The 18641-nt window shown below is 46.4% G+C and overlaps 1 protein-coding gene across 5 annotated transcripts in view; it reads left to right on the forward strand.

Annotated features, from left to right (window-relative positions):
• The window catches only part of LOC119166621 (SH2 domain-containing adapter heavyweight), a 232187-nt gene that overhangs the window by 85724 nt on the left and 127822 nt on the right, over nt 1-18641 (forward strand). For all 5 annotated transcript variants that reach the window (XM_075891526.1, XM_075891521.1, XM_075891524.1 and 2 more), the window contains exon 3: nt 17464-17647. In XM_075891526.1, coding sequence (XP_075747641.1) covers nt 17464-17647 — 184 coding nt within the window. The remainder of the gene's footprint in view (nt 1-17463; nt 17648-18641) is intronic.

Genomic DNA, 18641 nt, shown 5'->3' on the forward strand with positions numbered 1-18641 from the left:
CGCCACCCCAACACCGTTTTGTTTGTTCGCCTATTTGTGTCTGCTCCTTCGTGAATATATAGGCACATGAATACTGGCATCATTTCTCTTGCTTATATTTTCCGCGTCGCTATTCGAGGGGTTGCCTTATTTGCATCTGCTACTGCTCTTCACTTATTATTTTTTTCTCTTTCCGTTATCACCTTCTTGTCGCCATGCATTTTTTACCGTCATGCCGTAGGTTTCTTAGTTTTTTCTTGTTTTCAATCTGATCCAGTCATCGGCCTCCCCTCTCCTCAACTTGAATAGATGGAAAACGCTTGATGCTTTACGGATGTTTTCACCATTGTACTTTGTGCAAGCTGAGACTGCCCGCGCTCGAATCAATAGCGGCACGTGTCGTTCGAATCGGGTGCGTGCGTATGCGTGTGTGGGAGCTTGGCCTGAGGGATTTCGAAGCCGAGCCAGCACGTTAGGAGCTCGAATAGACTTGTCGCACGCGTGCCTGCAGGCAACGTTGCGTGTTACACTCGCCTGCGACCCATACATGCGCTTACAGGCTTCGCGTATGCGAACTTCGTGTGGGCGCCTTGCTTAAACCCCTCCCACGCTCGCTATACTGGGTTTGAGCAAGTTAAAGTCCGCGTGGGCTGCAACATAGTCGCAGCACTGAGTGGCATGTGGCAGATGAAAGGTTTGAGTGCAAAAAGCAGCCATGTTCAAGGGAAAAGTGAGGACGAGTTCGCCAGATATTCGTCGCTCGAATCGGGACGCGCGATTGGAAGAGATTACAGGTGAGACCAGCAGGGTCCGACGTCGTTCGCCGTAACATGCTGCAAGCAAGGGCGACAGACATCAAAGACTAGACAAATGTTGCAGAATATATATAAATTTGTCGGTGGAACCGCGCGGCTTTAAGTAGGTTTTCCGCCGATGCTGGGAAATGTCGGTGCTGAATGTATCGCCTTTTGGCGACGATGAAAGACGTTGAGGAACTGCGGTTTCGACGTTCTGCATGTTTTTGCCCGGTCCCTCCTTCGAGGCGAGAAGTAGGTTGCACTGGCATGAAGTAACGTGCTGTGGCAACTGATATTTTGTTTCACCTTAATGTATCATAAACATCAGAAAGTATAGCTTATCTTCGGAGATATCTAATTGAGCGGATCAAGAAAGTAGCTGATGAGCGAACATATTAAACCATGAATATGGGTGATTGTTGCAAGTGACCGCCCCCGCGTATGATGAATGGAAGTTGGATCTTCAAGATCGCAGCTTCTTCTTCCTGTCATTGCAACGAAGACGTGGCCGCGGCTTCTTAGATATTGATACTTATACGGCGTATTCATTAGTCTTGCAGTGCGTTCATTGTGTTCAGCAGCGGTAAAAAAGCGGCGCTTGATTACAGGTAACGCGTGCACTGACGATGGTGCTATTGCTGCTGCTGCATTCGTCCTGCGGTGGTACATAACTATTTATTATTGGATATACGAGAACGGTACACAATCGAAGCGTACAAATGGTCGACGGTTTGCTAGCTTGTGTAATGTCCGTGCAACGTACGGCGTGTCAAGAACGGCTATTACTATTCATACAATATTTATTTCATTTGTCATATTTAACGCCGCTCAAGCTCAAAGAAACATCTGCGAAGGTATAAAAAAAAAAATGTTATGGAAAACGGCTCCCATAGGGGCCGTATGGCTTACCTCGCGCGTTAAAACTGCATCTTCCTGTAATGGTTTCGCGGCGTGTGTATAGCTGTAATGATGGCGCTGCAAACGTTAGTGCTTCCTTCCTGATGGCGACATCTTCTTCTTCTTTTTCGAGAAGGGACCAATAGCGTCGGTATGCAGAAAGTGGACGACTGCTTGTGGAATGGAAATGAGAAATTAAGTGATCATGATTAATGCCCATTGCGCGTTTGTGCATAGCAATCAAGGGGTGCCCTATCTCGGTTTGTTTTAGCTCGCGTTATGATTATAAATGACTTCTCCGTGTGGCTGACTGCACCCAGTCGGGTCGTTGACTAAACTTTTAGCGAACTTGCGGTCTTTCTTTTTTTTGAAATTGTTTTTGGTTTTGTTTTAAAATTTTCGTTAGCGTTTTTTTTTTGTTATATTGGTATCAATACAGCTTAGCTAGGAGTCGTAGACTTGGTGTCTTTTATTTAGGTATTTTACTGGGAAGGTTTTACGACGTAATTACCTTTTCAAAGGATGTGGGAGATTCGTTAAAGTGTGAAGGTGCTTTTTTTAATTGAGAATGTATTATTTTTGCGCTTCTTTTTGAAACAATGAAAATGAAGCGCGCGCATGATAAGCGTTTTAGGCAAGCCTCCGAACCTTTGTGAATAAAAAAAAGCAGTCATTAGTTGCTCACTCTCATTGAAGCAGTTGCCCCGGTGACTGAAGTCAGTGTAGCTGATTGAGGTGTAATGCAGCTGAGTGTGTTGACGAAGCAAAATGATAAACTCCGATGTTGGTCTATGCGTGGCCTTAGTGTGGTGACAGGAAGTGGACGGGCAAGTATAGGAGTATAGAAGTACAGGAGACGTATACGCCATTCGATCGCATTCTGCGATGCTTGACGAGTCAACTATAATGTCCACAAAGATATGTATCCAGCGAATCTTCATTGTGTTTGCTCTCGTGTACATATCGACAGCGGGAGCCTTACAGAAGTTATATGCAGCCGAGGACTCATTCACTGGTGGTCCCGTATTTCAGTCCCGTCGAGCCAACGTTTGTGTTTTGTGGTAGAACTGGTAAAAAAATGACCTATGGGTTTTCTTTCATTCTCTCGTGCGTTCACTTGTTCGCTTTATGTCGTAACCAACGAGCAGAAAATAGTGTAATTTTTATTTATCCCTCTTTCTTTAACCCCCCCCCCCTCCACTCTCTCCCGTTGTGACGCTCTTTGGTTACGATAATTCGTAAGGGTCGCTTTGTGCCCTTATTCACTGTTTCGCGTTGTTCATTGCTTGTACTGTAGGCATTCAATTGGTGTGTTCAGCAGTGCTATCTTTAGTATTACCTATAGGTGCTTTACGTTGTACTGAGGCGAGAACAGCGCGCACTGTCGAAGACGCACCGAGGTTTATCACGGCGTGTGAGCAACAAAACTTCATTTGTTAGTCAGCGCCTGTGTCTTGTGTTTCCTCGGTCTGTTCTCGTCATTACGCGGTTTTCGCCTCGGTACGAACAACCAACTAGTTCTAAATGCATCTTTACAATGGACCGTTGAGCAAAGCGTAACAAGCGTGTGCATAAGGTTAGACTATGCGTTGTCACTCTTTGAAATGACGCTTTTTCTCTAATGCACACACAAAAGAAGAGAGATGTTTTATTTTGCATATTTAAAGGGGTGATGCTACTAAAAAAATGTTTCTTGAATCTGTAGTGTAGGACAATGTAATTTCTGCTACATATATAAACTTTTATGCTGATTTCAAATGTGTAACTATCTTTGTAGTAAGTTATTTGAGTAGTTTTTGTTTTGTACCATCATAATGTAGAGAAAAGAGTTCTTTCTGGACATTTTTTTTCTGCCTGTAGACATTTGAGTTTCTGAGCTATTATTGGGTCATATTGCTCCACGTTACAATACAATACAAATAACTATAAGAAGTATGAATAAAAAATTTTTATGGACGAAAAAAATGCAATGTGGCAAGTCTCAGAATAATCAGACTATACTGATTGCTTACATTAGGTTCGCAGTAATGATAAAGCCTATATCAAGTTTTGAAAAAGGCATTTGTACTCTTCACTTGTCAAGGAATATGTGGCAAAATTACATCCTGATCTGGCTACCACAAAACAAAAGCAGGGTTGCCAAACTCAAGAAGTTGCCCGAAAAGGAGTCTTGGGAAAAACGCATTTCAAAGGTATAGGTGAGAACTCATCTATGCGGCCAAGATACGTCTTTTTAATGATTACTTCCATCATGAGATCTTCGGATTCATGGTTATTTTGATCACGTGGCTTCAGTGAACTACTCATGCGAAATGCAATGGCAAACCGCCAGGGGACAATATCTAGAGGACTCTAAGTGATGAACGCTTTCTGGTTCTTAGTAGCGGCCTTGTGCTCTATAAAAGCAATTTTAACCTACTTTGAGTTTACTTAGAATCATCATTTTTTTTGATATGGAATGGAGAGACACTTGCTTTGCGAAAGCAAATATAAACGAAATAAAAGTAATTTTGGAAAAATGTTTGTCTAGCATTCAGAATTGTCGCGGTTAAAATAACGTCTCTATTCGTTTTGTTCACAAGATACGTTCGTTTCCATAACTGCCTGCGGACGTTGCTGAATTCGGAAATGACATGTTCGGAAAAATTATTTCTTGTTCTTTTCAAAATTGGATATTGAGTTGCCCTTTTTTTTCAGCGAGAGCTCGTATTTTTGGAATAAATCTTTTTATTACTCATACTTGAACTTTTCACGTTTTTAATCCATTAGGCTAGGAAATAAATTAGGATGATTGAAAAGTTGGTTAAGTATGGGTGTTATACCCCTGTCACACGGGCACCCGCGAACACGTTTAACTTCCTCGTCCTTATGACAAGGAAGATGTCGTCTGTGTCACACGGCCACCCTTACGCAAACGAAGGAGAATGGAAGTTCGGTGATCTCCCTTTGCAGTAGAACGCCGTACTCTCGTCCCCCGGTATTCTGCAGGCCAGAAAAAAAGAAGAAAAAAATCTTCGAGCACTGAATTGCCACAGCGAAAACAATAATACATTTTGGCAAAATAAATGTTCTTTCATGGCAGTACTCATTCATAATGTCTGTTTCTTCACACATATATGTATACGCCCGCCAGAGTGCAGCTACTCTCCTCACTGGTGCCGTCCACAGCGTGCCTCGCGAGTCGGGCCAGAATATTTCGTTTTGCGTGCGGTTGTTGTCGTCGTGCTTGCGTTTGCCGGTCAGATGAATGACTGACAGCGCTGCATCATAGTCACCTGCTAATGACACAGCACAGTATACAGAAGACAAAATGTGCGCGCACGGGACAAGGAAACACAAGAACTTTCGCACACAAACAACTATAGTTGTCGAGCACGGTGCAATTGTAAACCAACATAGCGTTAGGGCACAAGGTGGCCAGCGTTGCTGCTGTCAGCATCGCTACATTTAGCGTATGCCTATTTATTTCAAATAATTTTTAATCGGCTTTGTTCGCTTGATACCTACTTAATAGTGTGTTTTTGTAGAAACAGTATAACGAGGATTCACAAAAAGAAGCACCAAGAGATGAAATTAGGAAATTAGGATACTTCTGCAAAAATCAAACAGCGCCTGCTTGGTCCCTCTCGGCAACTATTACAACCTGCCGTGTGACACTGCCGGAACTCCATCTTCGTCAATTTCCTTAGGGCAGATTTACGTTGACGGAGTTTAACAGAGATTGCTGGTATAGGCGTGTGACAGGGGTATTATAAGGTTCCAATAGATACGGAACCACCTGGAACGACACAATGTTTTTTTTTATTTTGATTGCTGAGGTAAAGGGTACCGATTGCTGAGGTATTCCGCGCCGATTCTAGTACCATGCACAGCCAATACGCGCACACCTGAACTGCCGCGGAGAACACTTTTTTTTTTTTTCGTGTGCGAAGATTTCGGACGTGATGGGCATGAGCTATTCTGGCAATGGAACTATAATCAGTATTAATTTATTTAACGTTTGCATAACACAACTCAAGGTCTTTCTTTTTTTTTTTGGGCTGTCTTGTAATGGCTGAAACAATCTAGTAACTGTAGTGTCAGAATCTTAAAAGATTTTTGAAAAAAAATGGTGACGTATGTTAAAGAAAATTATTCGCGAAACTGCTTCTTTTGTGTTTCTTTGTTCAACTTTGTTGTGTGTTTACTCGTTGATTTAAGTACGAAGTTCCTTCACTCGGTCTTTTATATCATTTGTGGTACGCTGCGGAAAAAATCATTCATTCCATGGCGGTGTGTGCTTAGTTGCTCGAAATTTTTGACAAATGTAAGTATAAAATGAAGATGGCCGTGCTTTGGTTGGGCCGCCGTATTTCTCGTATAACGAAGAGAAAAGGGCGTTTCTTCTTCTTTTTTTTTCTTGCCTTAAGGTCCTCTTTTGTTACCTCAATGTCAGCGCAGCGTTTCATGAAACAATGTTTTTGTATTGGGTATCTAACGAAGCAATCTGCTTGCGAGCCGGGTCGGACTAGGGCTGCAGAGTGAAGTATAGAAATGACATAGATGTAAAGAATAAACACACACACGCACACGCACACGCACACACACACACACACACACACACACACACAGAGAGAGAGAGAGAGAGAGAGAGACAGACAGACAGAGAGAGAGAGAGAGAGAGAGAGCGCTTGCGCGCGAATAGGTAGGGTGAGAGCAAGAAAGAAGAGGCTGGCTTAAGATATTATGCAGCTATGCTTTAGTGAAAAACGCGGATACCATTCAAATTTTGCTCGCCCCGCCACGGTACTCTAGTGGTTAAGTTATACTCGGCTGCTGACCCCCCGCACGTCGCGGGATCGAATCCCGACGGCGGCGACGACGGCCGTATTTTCGATGGAGGCGAAAAGGCTGTAGGCCCGTGTGCTCAGATTTGGGTGCGCGTTAAAGAACCCCAGGTGGTCGAAATTTTCGGAGCCTTCCACTACGGCGTCTCTCATAGTCATATGGTGGTTTTGGGACGTTAAACCCCACATATCAATCATTCGAATGTTCCCCAAGACAAACAACACAAAACAGTGTTGGAATTTCGAGGCAAGTAATTTGTTGGTTGAGTTCTTTGGCGGCGTGCTTCTTTTGTCCCCATTATATTGCTACATAAAAAAAACAAAAAAGAGAGACGACAATTGCATAAATTGTCAGACGGGTGCAGTACAGTATACTGTTGAGTTGAAGACTGTGTATGCATGGTGAAACACTGCATCGTTGTACGCGCGATGTGTGTTGCGCACATGGTATACATTTACCTCCAGGTATGTTTTCAAAAGCGAAGCTGTTTAGGTTGTCGGTCACTTGTGCTCCGTTGTAAAGAACTGTGCGTCATGAATCGGCGCGCTCTCTCTTTGTTCTCTCTAGTGAAGCCGTTTAGGACTGAAAAATGAAAAGAAACAAAGAAGCTGAGAGAGAGAGAGATAGCAATATAAAAGGAAAGTAAGACACAGAAATAATTATAGAAAGAACGAAATACAATAAGAAGCGGGAGGAAATCGACGCAAAAGAACACATACCAAGAAACAGAAAAAAAGTACACAAGAAATAAAGCGCCAGGCCTGCGCGGAACGCGCATCACGGTCACGGTGAAAGCTGGAAGAGCGGACATTCTGAACCTTTTCTAAACACTATTTGGGTAACTGGTACAAGCAGATTAAGCAGACTTGCTGGGTACCGCACTATGCCATAAATAATCATTTTTTGTGTAGTAGGCCAGCATTCACTATGCTATCCTTCGATCGTCATTCTACGGAGAAGCGTGTTATCCGCTACACCCTTGCTAGGATTTTCATCCAGTGGCTGACGAAGATGAGGAATGATGGCTGAAGTGGGTTTGCGCCACAGTTAATAGGTGTTCGAGAACAAGCTTTTTGATTGATTGATTGATTTGTGGGGTTTAACGTCCCAAAACCACCATATGATTATGAGAGACGCCGTAGTGGAGGGCTCCGGAAATTTTGACCACCTGGGGTTTTTTAACGTGCGCTCAAATCTGAGCACACGGGCCTACAACATTTCCGCCTCCATCGGAAATGCAGCCGCCGCAGCCGGGATTTGAACCCGCGACCTGCGGGTCAGCAGCCGAGTACCTTAGCCACTAGACCACCGCGGCGGGGCGGAGAACAAGCTTTTGTAATAGGTTGGAACATTGAAAGAACCCACTTGTTACGTGATTCGCATTGTGTGACGCCTGTTCGCCCATTTTATGTTCCAAAACGCTTTATTACTCATATTAACGCGGTTTCTCTTACACGGAAAGACGGGCTAGTCGCTTTTGCGGCATCTTTAGTGCACGCACACGAGGACACAGGTGAAAGTGACATGAGCTGCGCTGGTCCCCGTGTTATGCAATTCCTTTCCCAGCATCAAGGCTTCCCAAGACGAGCTTGGAGATAAGTTCCAAGCACTCAGTGGTAGAATACTGGGCTGGCACGCAGTGGACCCGGGTTCGAATCGCATTGTGTCCTTGGTGTTTCTTCACCAAAAGCGTTTTTTTATCTTTTGATACTGGTTACGTACACCGGCGATGGCGGCGGTGGCGGACAACTATGGTGCCGCGTGTGACCCGTGTTCTGATCGCATAAAGTTCTTTTTTTTAAAAAAAAGGTGTACCTCTTACTCCATATGGAATTCGTTTTTTGCCTTGTGATAGTTCTGTGCAAAATTTGGATGTTATATTTTTACTTGGTCTTCATTCGGTTTGGCGTAGTATGCTATCGTACAGACACTGTGATGTAAGAGTTCTATCCGTTAATGAGTGTTTCGTGGAAACATTTATAAAAGTGCGAGATGTGTATAAGACTACCGACTGTGTTGAAGAAATAATATCTTTGTTTGATGCGTTATCACACATGAAACACGTGTGATGGTGATTGTCAGATTAGCTTGACCTGTAGTCAAAAAGGCAGTAAAGAGAAAAAAAAGGTGTTCTGATCGCATAACAACTTTCGCTGTAATAATAAAGAGAAACAAAGAAGGCCACCCGGCTGCGCTCTTCACTCGTGCTTTGGCACCACTAGTTCGAAGCTGCCACGACTTCTTGGTACGACGCCTCGAGTGCTGCGCGATCGGTAAAATGCAACACGGTGTATACCCTTGCATCCCTGTATGTTGTAAGCAACGAATTATCGTCTTTTTGTTTTTACGTTCTGTGTACAGCTATATCTTACGAGCAACTCAACATAAGTTGCGAGCATCCAGCTGTTCTTTGCTTGTTTTCGGGGAAGTTCAGTTAACGCTGCTTGTAACTTCCGACTGTTCACGGAATGTGAATTCGTGACCGATGAACAGATCAGCCGGTGCGATATAGGGAATGAGCGCTTCGATAGCTTCTGGCGTCAGATCCAATTTGTTAGGAAAGCGCAGTGGCTGCAACTTTATACGGGGTCTTCATTTCTTTTAGGGCGGATATGATTGCGACTGCGTTCTGGCGTTGTTCCAATTCCTCGATAGCATGTCTGGAGCTACATCTGCCTCGCTGCAGCTGCATCCGTGGCGTAGAAGAACGCGTGAAAAATAGGTTGCGCTCCTATATGCCGCAACGTGCCGTTTCTATTTGTTCTTTTTAAAACTACATATGGTGGTTTTGGGACGTTAAACTCCACACATCATTTTTTTTAACTGCGTCTGCTGGAACAAGTGAACGATGGTATATATAGCGAGTGGTTGTAGCAAACAAGTGATATGGTATACATAGCGAGTGGTTATATTATAATTCTTCTTTTGGTTTGAATTCGCCTTTCGGTTAAGGATCGTGCCCACTTGCCCGTATTTAGGCCACTGTTTCGATTTTTTGAAACCGCAGATTGAGCATGCACGCAGCAGTGAAGTTCTTTTTTTTTTTTTTGCTTCGAAAGCGTATTCACTTACTAGTATTTTTGCTATAGTTTAGATTTCTGCACTGATATGCTTCGGGCAACGCGCGATTGCAGATGAGCAGATAAATATACAAAAGTTCGTTAACCGAATCTCACTCGTCGTGGTTGGTGGCGCCATCTGCTTGCGCATCGAAAAAAAAAAGAAGAAAATCTTTCGTGCTGCGTAATCTCGAATCTTCTAAATTTCGGAAGCGCAGCGGATCGTTGTTGAGTTCGGTAGTATGCGAGTGTGCGGACGCCTCACGGTTTTTTCTTTTAGTTTTTTTTTTCTGGGGGTTTCCGCTGTGAAAAATCGCACTGCCCAGCAAAGGCTATAGCGGATTTCAAAGGGCACAGGTGCAAGTGGCCACAATATTTCCTCAGAGCACTCTTCTTTCTTTGTTTCCCCTTTGTTATCGCACGATAACTTCCGAGTTTGCTGTGGCTGTAGCGATGTGAAAGAAAGTCCGATCTAGACTAAAATGAAGAGCTGAGGGTCGATGCTCAAGATAAAGGACATCAACTACAACAAAAAAAGTAAGTGACGTAGAAAATAGTTGCTATACCGATGCTGCGATGCTGTCTTTCGCAGTGTTGGAAGCAAAATTGGTGCATGAACCGTGAAGGCAAGGCGTACAGCGATCGAGTGTAGGAGCGCACGCTTTGATAAATAGAGGCGTGTTCGTGCGCGACGCAAGCCCAGCTATATTTCCAGTGTAGTTCAACCCATGCCTTTTTTTTTCTCTTTTGCTGTTTTTTGAGGCAACGGACGTGCTCTTCCGTGCAGTGCTACTTTGTTCTCGGGCTATCGAACAAGCCCGTTACGAAGAACAATTGATAGGAGGAAAGTAGGGGGATAGAAAAAATAATTTTGAACGACGGAATGTTGCGAGATATTATATACACTTAGAGGGAAAGCTCAATAAAAGGAGATTTTCGTTTTTATCGCCATATTGGTGCATTTAGCAAGACTTGTCACATGGCTCCGCTTTCGTTTCAGTTCTGCAGACACCCCAGGTATAAATATGTCTCATTATGAAATGCGTTCGAGTTTTCATACGGTTGGCAGTTCTTAAACGCTTTCGTCCCATATATAGTGAGTTATAGTAATGTTCAGTTCGCATTGAGCAATGCAGTTCACTGTAGCGCCTTTTCTAACCTCCCTGCCCTTTCTTTCCTCCTCATCACACTCATCATCCTATGTCTCTTCCTTTTGCGTTTTCTGGAGCGTCATGAGAGGGCGCTTATGGAATGCCAAGATGTTAAAGTCCCCTTTTATATCGGTCACTTGGCTTACACTACGAATTAATACCTATTTTACTCCCGACAAGCCTTTACCAGCAGTAAACGATGCAAATATATCTGGTGGCGTCATGGTGCACGCTTCGTCACTGGAGTATTAGTGCGTATGAGTCCGATGTGCGAGAAAGGTAGCATTCGTATTTGTCGCATTGCGGTAATATTTTGACGCATTTAGCGCGCCGAAGACGTGATCCCGTGCGCGCGTTGCGACCGCATGCAGATTCCCCGCGTGATGCCGTGCCTCTTCAAAGTGTGACGCAGCATTTGCGTTCTGCCCCGCTTGAGACAACACGTGTCGCCAAGCAATGAAAGAAAAAAAAAGCTATACTGATAACGATCCAACGAAGAGCGCGAAGGCCTCGAAAGATCCATCGGATGACGCAGCGGGTTTTTTTCGGCTCTGGAAATTTCTCCACATCGCAGAGAGTGAACTGCGCCACGTGAAACGCGTTATACCGCGTCGTCTCTAGCGAACAAAATACGTAAGCGTATCGCCTTTTACTGCGACGCGCGGCGATTGTGAGCGTTCCTGGAGGAAGGGAAGAATTGCCGCACCGAAATGGCCCGAGGACAGCTCCTAAAGCCCGTCCTCTGTTCTATACCTAGCGTGTAGAGCGTCTCCTGGGACGGGTCTTATGCCTGCCATCCTTCATTTGACGTCCACTGGCGGCGGTGTTGCGTACAGGATAGCGGGGGATGGACGCATGATTTTTAGGGCTGCGTTGGTTCGCCGGTAGCTGCTTCAACTTTTTGCTTCTTTTCTTTGTCTTAACACTCCGGGAGGCGCGTCGCGTGGCCAGCTGCCGAGAGTGCGTGCGTGCCAAGGCGTGGTGTGTCACGCCGCGCGTGCCTTTGAGTTTGTTTCTCCTCTGGGATGAGTGCGCTGCCTCGCCCTTATTTTTTAAGGGCGTCGTGGTCAAGGAATTCGCTGTCGTTCGCGGAGGGTTCTGCCCTTTCTTGCGTTGCCCCTGGGAAGCTTTATGGATCGTAAAGCGGAAAGTGCACGCGAAAGTGCTTTCTATCGCGGTGTCACACTTGCCTCTCGTCGTCCTGCTCTCGCGCATCCTTCAGGCGTTTTTGCGGGCAGAAAAGGAGGACAGCGTGGTACAGAACAATAAGAATGTCAGACAGAGAAAAACAAACAAATAAAATAAGCACTCGTCGGAATCCCTTACATTTTTGTTTTTTTTCTTTAGAGTGAAGTCGTTCACATTTGTAAACATTTTCTTGACATTGTTTGTATATGACTTGGACATTTCGTGATTTTTCAATCTTCACGACGTGTGAAGATCGCCTTCTCGGTCTTTCATGGCGAACGCTTTTTTTTTCTTTTTTGTATGAGCCCCTCTTTGCTAAAGTGTCGTGATTGACTCTACTCGTGTATATTGGGTAATGGCTGTCTTGCGCATTCGCTTTGTGCTATACCTAGGTGAGTTAGCGTGTGTTGTTAATCTGCTCAAGGTACGAGGTCGTATCAAAATATTTGGAGTTCGTTTATCGAAATATTTTTATTGCATAGAATTTTGAAAGAAAAAGAGATAAAAGGGGTTCGCCTTCATTTGTGGAAGAAATATAATTGATCCCTTATTTTCAACACTATTTGAAGTGCCCTTAGCCTAAAAGCTGCAGTTGCAAGCAAACTGAAGCTGCACGAGTGCTTGAGTGTCCCACGCTTCTGGCTCGGTTCTCTTTCCATCTTCCAGCACTGGTTGAAGTATACAATTGTTTAATGCCTAATATATTCATGTGTATTCATAGGTTGCTCAATATAGCAGCTCACACTGTCTCCTTATGAGACTTAAGTGTTCACGTAAGGCCCTTGTTGCTGAATGTCTCCTGAATCCATTTGCATGTCAAGGTCCACGTTAGCATGCACTGACATCGCTGTTTGTTGTGATGCGTATTGCGCGCCGCAAGTGGGCTTGGCGCGGACACTATAAGTCTCCTTCATGCATGCGCATCGCTCACAATTCACGGATCTTTCGTACCGAAATTTAAAAAAAAGTTACACCGTCTCCCGCTAATGCGCGGGCTTGCACTACCTCTCTTGGTTTCCTGGCCACATGGGCAAAAGGGTCCATCCACAGCAACCCTACCTCAGCGAAATGGCTCATAATCTAGCGCGAGAACTGACCCGCCGCGACTATCAATCAACCACCGTAGAGCTCGGCCCGGACGTACAGTTTAATGATCTTTTACTTACCTTTCACGAAATTACCTTCTACTACCGAGACGATAGAAGTCAATACTTCTTCCACATGCAAAGCTTGAACGCGTGCAAGAGTTAGCTTTTCGCAAGCTACAAATGAGATCATACCCATCACGGGGCTGACTCAGCCGTTACAACTCATAGACTCACAATGCCCAGACTGCTGAGAAGTGTAATGTTCACTAGAACACAGTCTCTGGCAATGTTCCGCGTTACGTCGAGGACCTCCCACCAGTGAGTCCGACTGGGAGAAGGCACTCAGGAGCCCCAGTCTCAGAAACCAACAAAAGGCAGTCCAGATGGCCCAAGAACTGGCGGAATGCCATTACGTTCCCTCCCCGACTCGGGCGTCGCCTACAGTAGCGGCTGCTAGAATGTCCCTCGTGGACACCCTGGTGTCTTACTCCTCTGGACCATTTCATAAAGTTCTTGAATGACTGCCTCTCCCGCTAAATGGAACCATGTGTATACTATAGATGTGAAGCAGCGGGTGCTAACGCTTACACTGGCGGCGACGTTGACGCCGGCGCTCATCGCGGCGTTGCGCAGGAGAGATACCCGTGGAGGCGCAAAGCACGCGTGGATGGACCGGTGTTTCCTACTGAAACATGCCAATCGCTGTTAATGGGCAACGAAAGACAGAAGATTCCAATACGACACAGGGACCCGCAGTCTGTTTTTAATTAACGCGCACGCTGGGAATTTTTCGTCGTTCAACAACGCACACGAGAAATCACCTTGGCGCCGAAGATCCAGTGGTCAGTGAATGGTTTGTGCAGCGCGAGCAGCTAATGTTATTCAATCAAGAAACTCGCCAGCAGGCGCTGCACGCTTCAGTGTTGCGAGTGGAGAGGGGGAGGGAACGTGCATGTGATTTGGGGCTGTAAACGCCTTTGGTGGGGATGCTTGAGGAGGGAAGCATAGAGGAGGGAAGCATCGATGCTTGAGGAGGGAAGATTCTCCCTGAATCGCCGTTGAGAGGTGAAAGAGGGGGCAGCGTAGGAGAGGAGAGAGGTGAAGGCAGGTGCATGCGCTGTAAGGGTGGTCACATCGCACACCGAATTGAAGTCGACCATTTGACGCTTCACATTAAGAAAAAGAAAAAAAAAACGTTTCGTACACACTGTAAGAGAAGTTCAGGTCTTCATTTCCGATAAAGGCCCGTGTATCCTCGAACTCGAGCCCGAACTCCACATCGGAGTGGTCAGCAAGGAGACGTCTGGGTGGAGGCAGTGCGATAGCGCGTGGTACAGAGAGCGTCGAAAAGAACAGTTCCCCGAAATACGCGAGCCGACAAAAGCAAAACGTTGCCGTCACAAAAGGGAAGTTGCAGAAGTACGCAGACGAATTGTAGGGAGTACAAAAGGGTCGAAAAGGAAAGAGATAAGAGGGGCCCTGGGCGCGCGGCAACAGCGCCCGCGCGATGGCGACGCAAGGATGAGTGATTGGGCGCCGGCGCGCTGCTTGTTCTCTTATAATACGTTTGCGCGCCGTGCGATACTGCGCCGCGCGGAGGAAGAAGTGAAGGAGGAATCGGCTGGTTCTCCGATCCATTTGTCACTGCTGATTCGGCCCCCTTGCGCCGCTAAAGGAGGAGCGCTGCCAGCAATAACAATGGTGCCGGCGACGACGGAGACCAAAGAAATGTGCGTGTTGCAGACACGGTTGAGCAGAGAGATGAGGAAAACGAGAAGTACAGATGTACAGAGAGCACCAGGGAGAGCGCGTGCTCCTGCCGCGGTTCTCGCTTCGCTCCTTCCGTGCGCAGTATCGGAAAACGGCGCATTACATCGGTTCGCTTGAAGCCCGCAGATGCGCGTTCTGACCGGAAGTATCGTGCGGAGCTCTTCTCGGCTAAGAAAGAGCTTACGGTTACGAGCCACGGCTTTCGGGAAACAAGAATGATGAGAGAGGGTATGAGACCAGGGTAGGTGATGTGGGCTCTATACTGCTGTCTGATACGCTGATTCATTTCTGCACCCTGTCCGCGCTTGAGGAAACGGCGCCCACTTCTTCGGCTGACGTCCGCTGGTGTCGCGCGTTTTGAGCGCGGACGTATGCCGCGCCGCCGTTAATTTGAACCTGATGACCTGGAACTACTGTTTCTGTGGTTCTTCGGTTGCAAACTGTGCAGGTACACCAGCAAGTGATTGGTGGCGCCGGATCGCAACATCGTAGTAAGTTTTGTAAAATATCTGTATTTTTGTCAATGTCCTCAATAATTCAATAAAACCGTCGATTAAACAAGCTTCAGAAGCCATGAAATATATATATATATATATATATATATATATATATATATATATATATATATATATATATATATATATATATATATATATATATATATATATATATATATATATATATATATATGGAGGATCGATTACGCTTCTGTTGGTTTGGTTGATTTTGTAGCTTTATAAACTGGCCGTAGCCACGGGTCTTAAGCAGCTTCCGCAGGATGCGCGTTATGTGATAAGAAAATGCTCCAACGACGAGAGGTGTCGACTTTCGCACGTTCCGGACACGTCGCTGTCAGTAAATCGGGCGCACATCCTCTTCCTCCGGCTGTCCATTGCTCGGGCCCGATCCTCAACGTCCGGCCGGACGAGCCTGTCGCGGGGTGCGCCCGCGGGAGAGAACACCCGAGGGGACTGCGCTTGATGCCGCGCGGCACGGTCTGCTTGAGTGTAGCGCACTTCCGTATCAATAAAATGACTGGGGGAAACGTGGGGGAGGCATGCGTTCATCCAGAGCGTATGGCTACCAGAGCGTATGGTTCATCCAGAGCGTATGGGGGAGGCATGCGTTCATCCAGAGCGACCGCAAGAGGCGGACAGGCTATTGGAGAGAAGAGAGAGCCGGTGAAACACTGGATGTTAAGAGGCGGCGGGAAAGAGCGCGCAATCAAGCTGAGTAATGCAGGCGGGCAGGCAGGCCATCATCCTCCCTTAGCGGCCATAGCGCGACGCCGCGGGATGATGGAAGATTCCAAGCGGCAACGCCATAGAGCACGGCCGTGTCTTTGCCCGAGGAAAGAAAGCGAGGGTTTGCGGCTCGACGCTTCTCTCGAAGTTTGCCTGACGGGTCCGCCTCTCTGAGCGTGTAGCATGCCTATAGCTGGCTGTCGGAGCTTCGATAGCGCTCGCAGTGTTCCCACTTCCCCGCCCTCTCATCTGCCACCAGTCTTTCCTCCACCCATTCGACAGTGCATGGAACGGTTCTTTCATACCGCCATGGTCTGATGGAAGGAATTACGAAAACGAAACGCACGTCCGAGTATTTTGTTCTTGTCGTGGCTGCTGGTGGGTATAGCTGGAAACGGAGGCACGCCGGGACCTCCGTGATTCGGTCGTTAATTAAAGCGCTGCGCTCGATTTTCACGCCTTCGTGCTGTGCCGCACACTGCTGCGCGTGCTGTATACCGAGCTCGTGGCATGCTGGGCACGATCCATTTTGGACGGCCGCTTTCCTTGTTTTGACGACAGCTGGTGGTGGTCGTCGAAGCGACACGAGCCGTACGCCAGGCGTTCGCGCGGAAATTGTTTTGGCATGCAGAGACGCCCCCGGTGGCGTGTTATTACCGAGTGCGTATTTAAGTGGCGGCTGCAGTGTGTGCCGCCGCCGTGCTTGTGTACGCGGTAGAATGCACATTGCTGATTTTCTTCTTCCTTTCGTCCCCCGTGTCAATGGGGAGCCGCGCGCGCTGTAAGAAATTGCTGCGCCGGCGACGCTGCATGATTGCTTACAAAGTTGCCAGGACGGGTGCGCATTTTTTGGTGACCGTGGGCATTAGTTTCTGTGGATGCCGAGAATACCTTCTCGAATTCTTTATTGGGATGCAGTTGTTGGAAGCAAGTGTTTATTTTTCACTGGACATCTTGTTCCCGAATTGCAACGCCTGGAACTTGCTTGTGCTCTAGTTTGTGGGTCATTTCTGTTTTGTGTCGTTGATTTTGACTGTACATGCATTAGAAAATGTTATTCGTTCATAATAAGACGAGAAACGCTTAACATTACGTGTAAAAAAATAAGCTTACGTATAACGATTTTAACACGTAAAGATTAAGCTCCGGCTAAGAATGAAAGAGGGAGCAAACTATGAGTGCATCGATTTGTGCAGAAATTCAGAAAAAAGAAATTGCACACTTGTCAATTCTTTGTAAGTACAAAAAAGGCAGACGTTCAGAGGAAGGTGGAAGCTAAAAGAAGTCAGAAATTCGTGAACACGGGGCGCCGCTGGAGTCAAAGTACCGACAAGCCGTAATGTAGACTGCAGCCCGTGTTCCAAGGATTTCTGATTTTTTTTTGTAGGAAATGTAGGTGCTGCTCTTTTTGTTCGTTTCCTGTACTTAATGTTCTCTTTCCACTATTCTTGTATCCGATGCAGTTGGTGCTTGTGCCAGACTACTGCGACCCCGCCGACCTGAAGGAGCAGTTCCGCAAGGAGATTGGCGCTCGGCGTCGGGCAGCCGCTCTCGCCACTGCGGCAGCCGGAGTCGTCGGCACCTTGGACGACGACTTCTACTCGACGCCCTACGAGACGCAGAGCCGACCCTCGGCGTCCGCCAAAGGTGCGTGTGCCTTTTCGCAAAAGCACGTCTACGCACGGACAGTGTATTCTTGTAGAGGAAATATGCGATGACACAAAAGCCTCGAAGAACGAAATTGCCGTGCACATTGGCATGGACGTTCAAAGTCATCAACGCCAGAGCTCCGTCGTTCACTGAGCGGAGTAAAATGGACAGTTTAGCGAACTTCACGTGGTCCTGTAAACGATTTTTTCTTGAATAGAGGAGGCTCATCAGCAACACAAGGAGTAGAATGTTCGCCAACGAAAATTATGAGCATATCGTCTTAACTGGCGAACCTCTGCGAGACTGGATAAACTCATACATGGTGAACTGTGACGAGAGGCTAAGAGGAGATGTAGTCTTGAAGAGATTAAAAATTCTTGAGCCGGAGGTGTCACTGTAGCCAAAGTTTCGACATCGTTATTTTTTCTTCAAGATTGTTACTGCTTTGAAGACACAGGGCGGCTCTAGCGACACTCCCTGCTCGAAAATTTTTGATGGCGAACATCGTTACGAGAGGCGCTCAGTTGGGGCAACTGCCGGCTGGAGCGATCCCCACTTATAGCCATGCCACGGCCGCCGAATAATGTGCACATATAGCCATTTGACACCATCTAGTCATTAGTGCAACCCCTAATAACGTGCCAAGGACTAGGGTTGTCCTTACTGGCAAGCACTAGAAAAGGTAAAATATCCTCGCTGCTATAATGTGTGCGCTTTCAGAAGCATAACGTTTTATTAAAGCGAAGCATTCTTTAATTTTCAGCGTTTGGCTGGTTCGGTCGGTGTCAATCGACTGGTTTCTCGCTGAGTTCCTGAGGTTGTTTAACGTGCACCCTCGTTCATGGTTATCGTTTTTTTCTAATTTCTGTTTCTATTTATAAGTATGTAAAATTGGGTCACATGACGGGTCGCTCGATTATTCGTGGAATGAATTAGCCGTTTGTCATGTTACTTTTTTCGCGTATGTGAGGCGTGCTCGCCGTTATTTCGC

The sequence above is a fragment of the Rhipicephalus microplus genome, chromosome 1 (genome assembly GCF_043290135.1).
Source record: "Rhipicephalus microplus isolate Deutch F79 chromosome 1, USDA_Rmic, whole genome shotgun sequence".
NCBI lineage: Eukaryota > Metazoa > Arthropoda > Arachnida > Ixodida > Ixodidae > Rhipicephalus > Rhipicephalus microplus.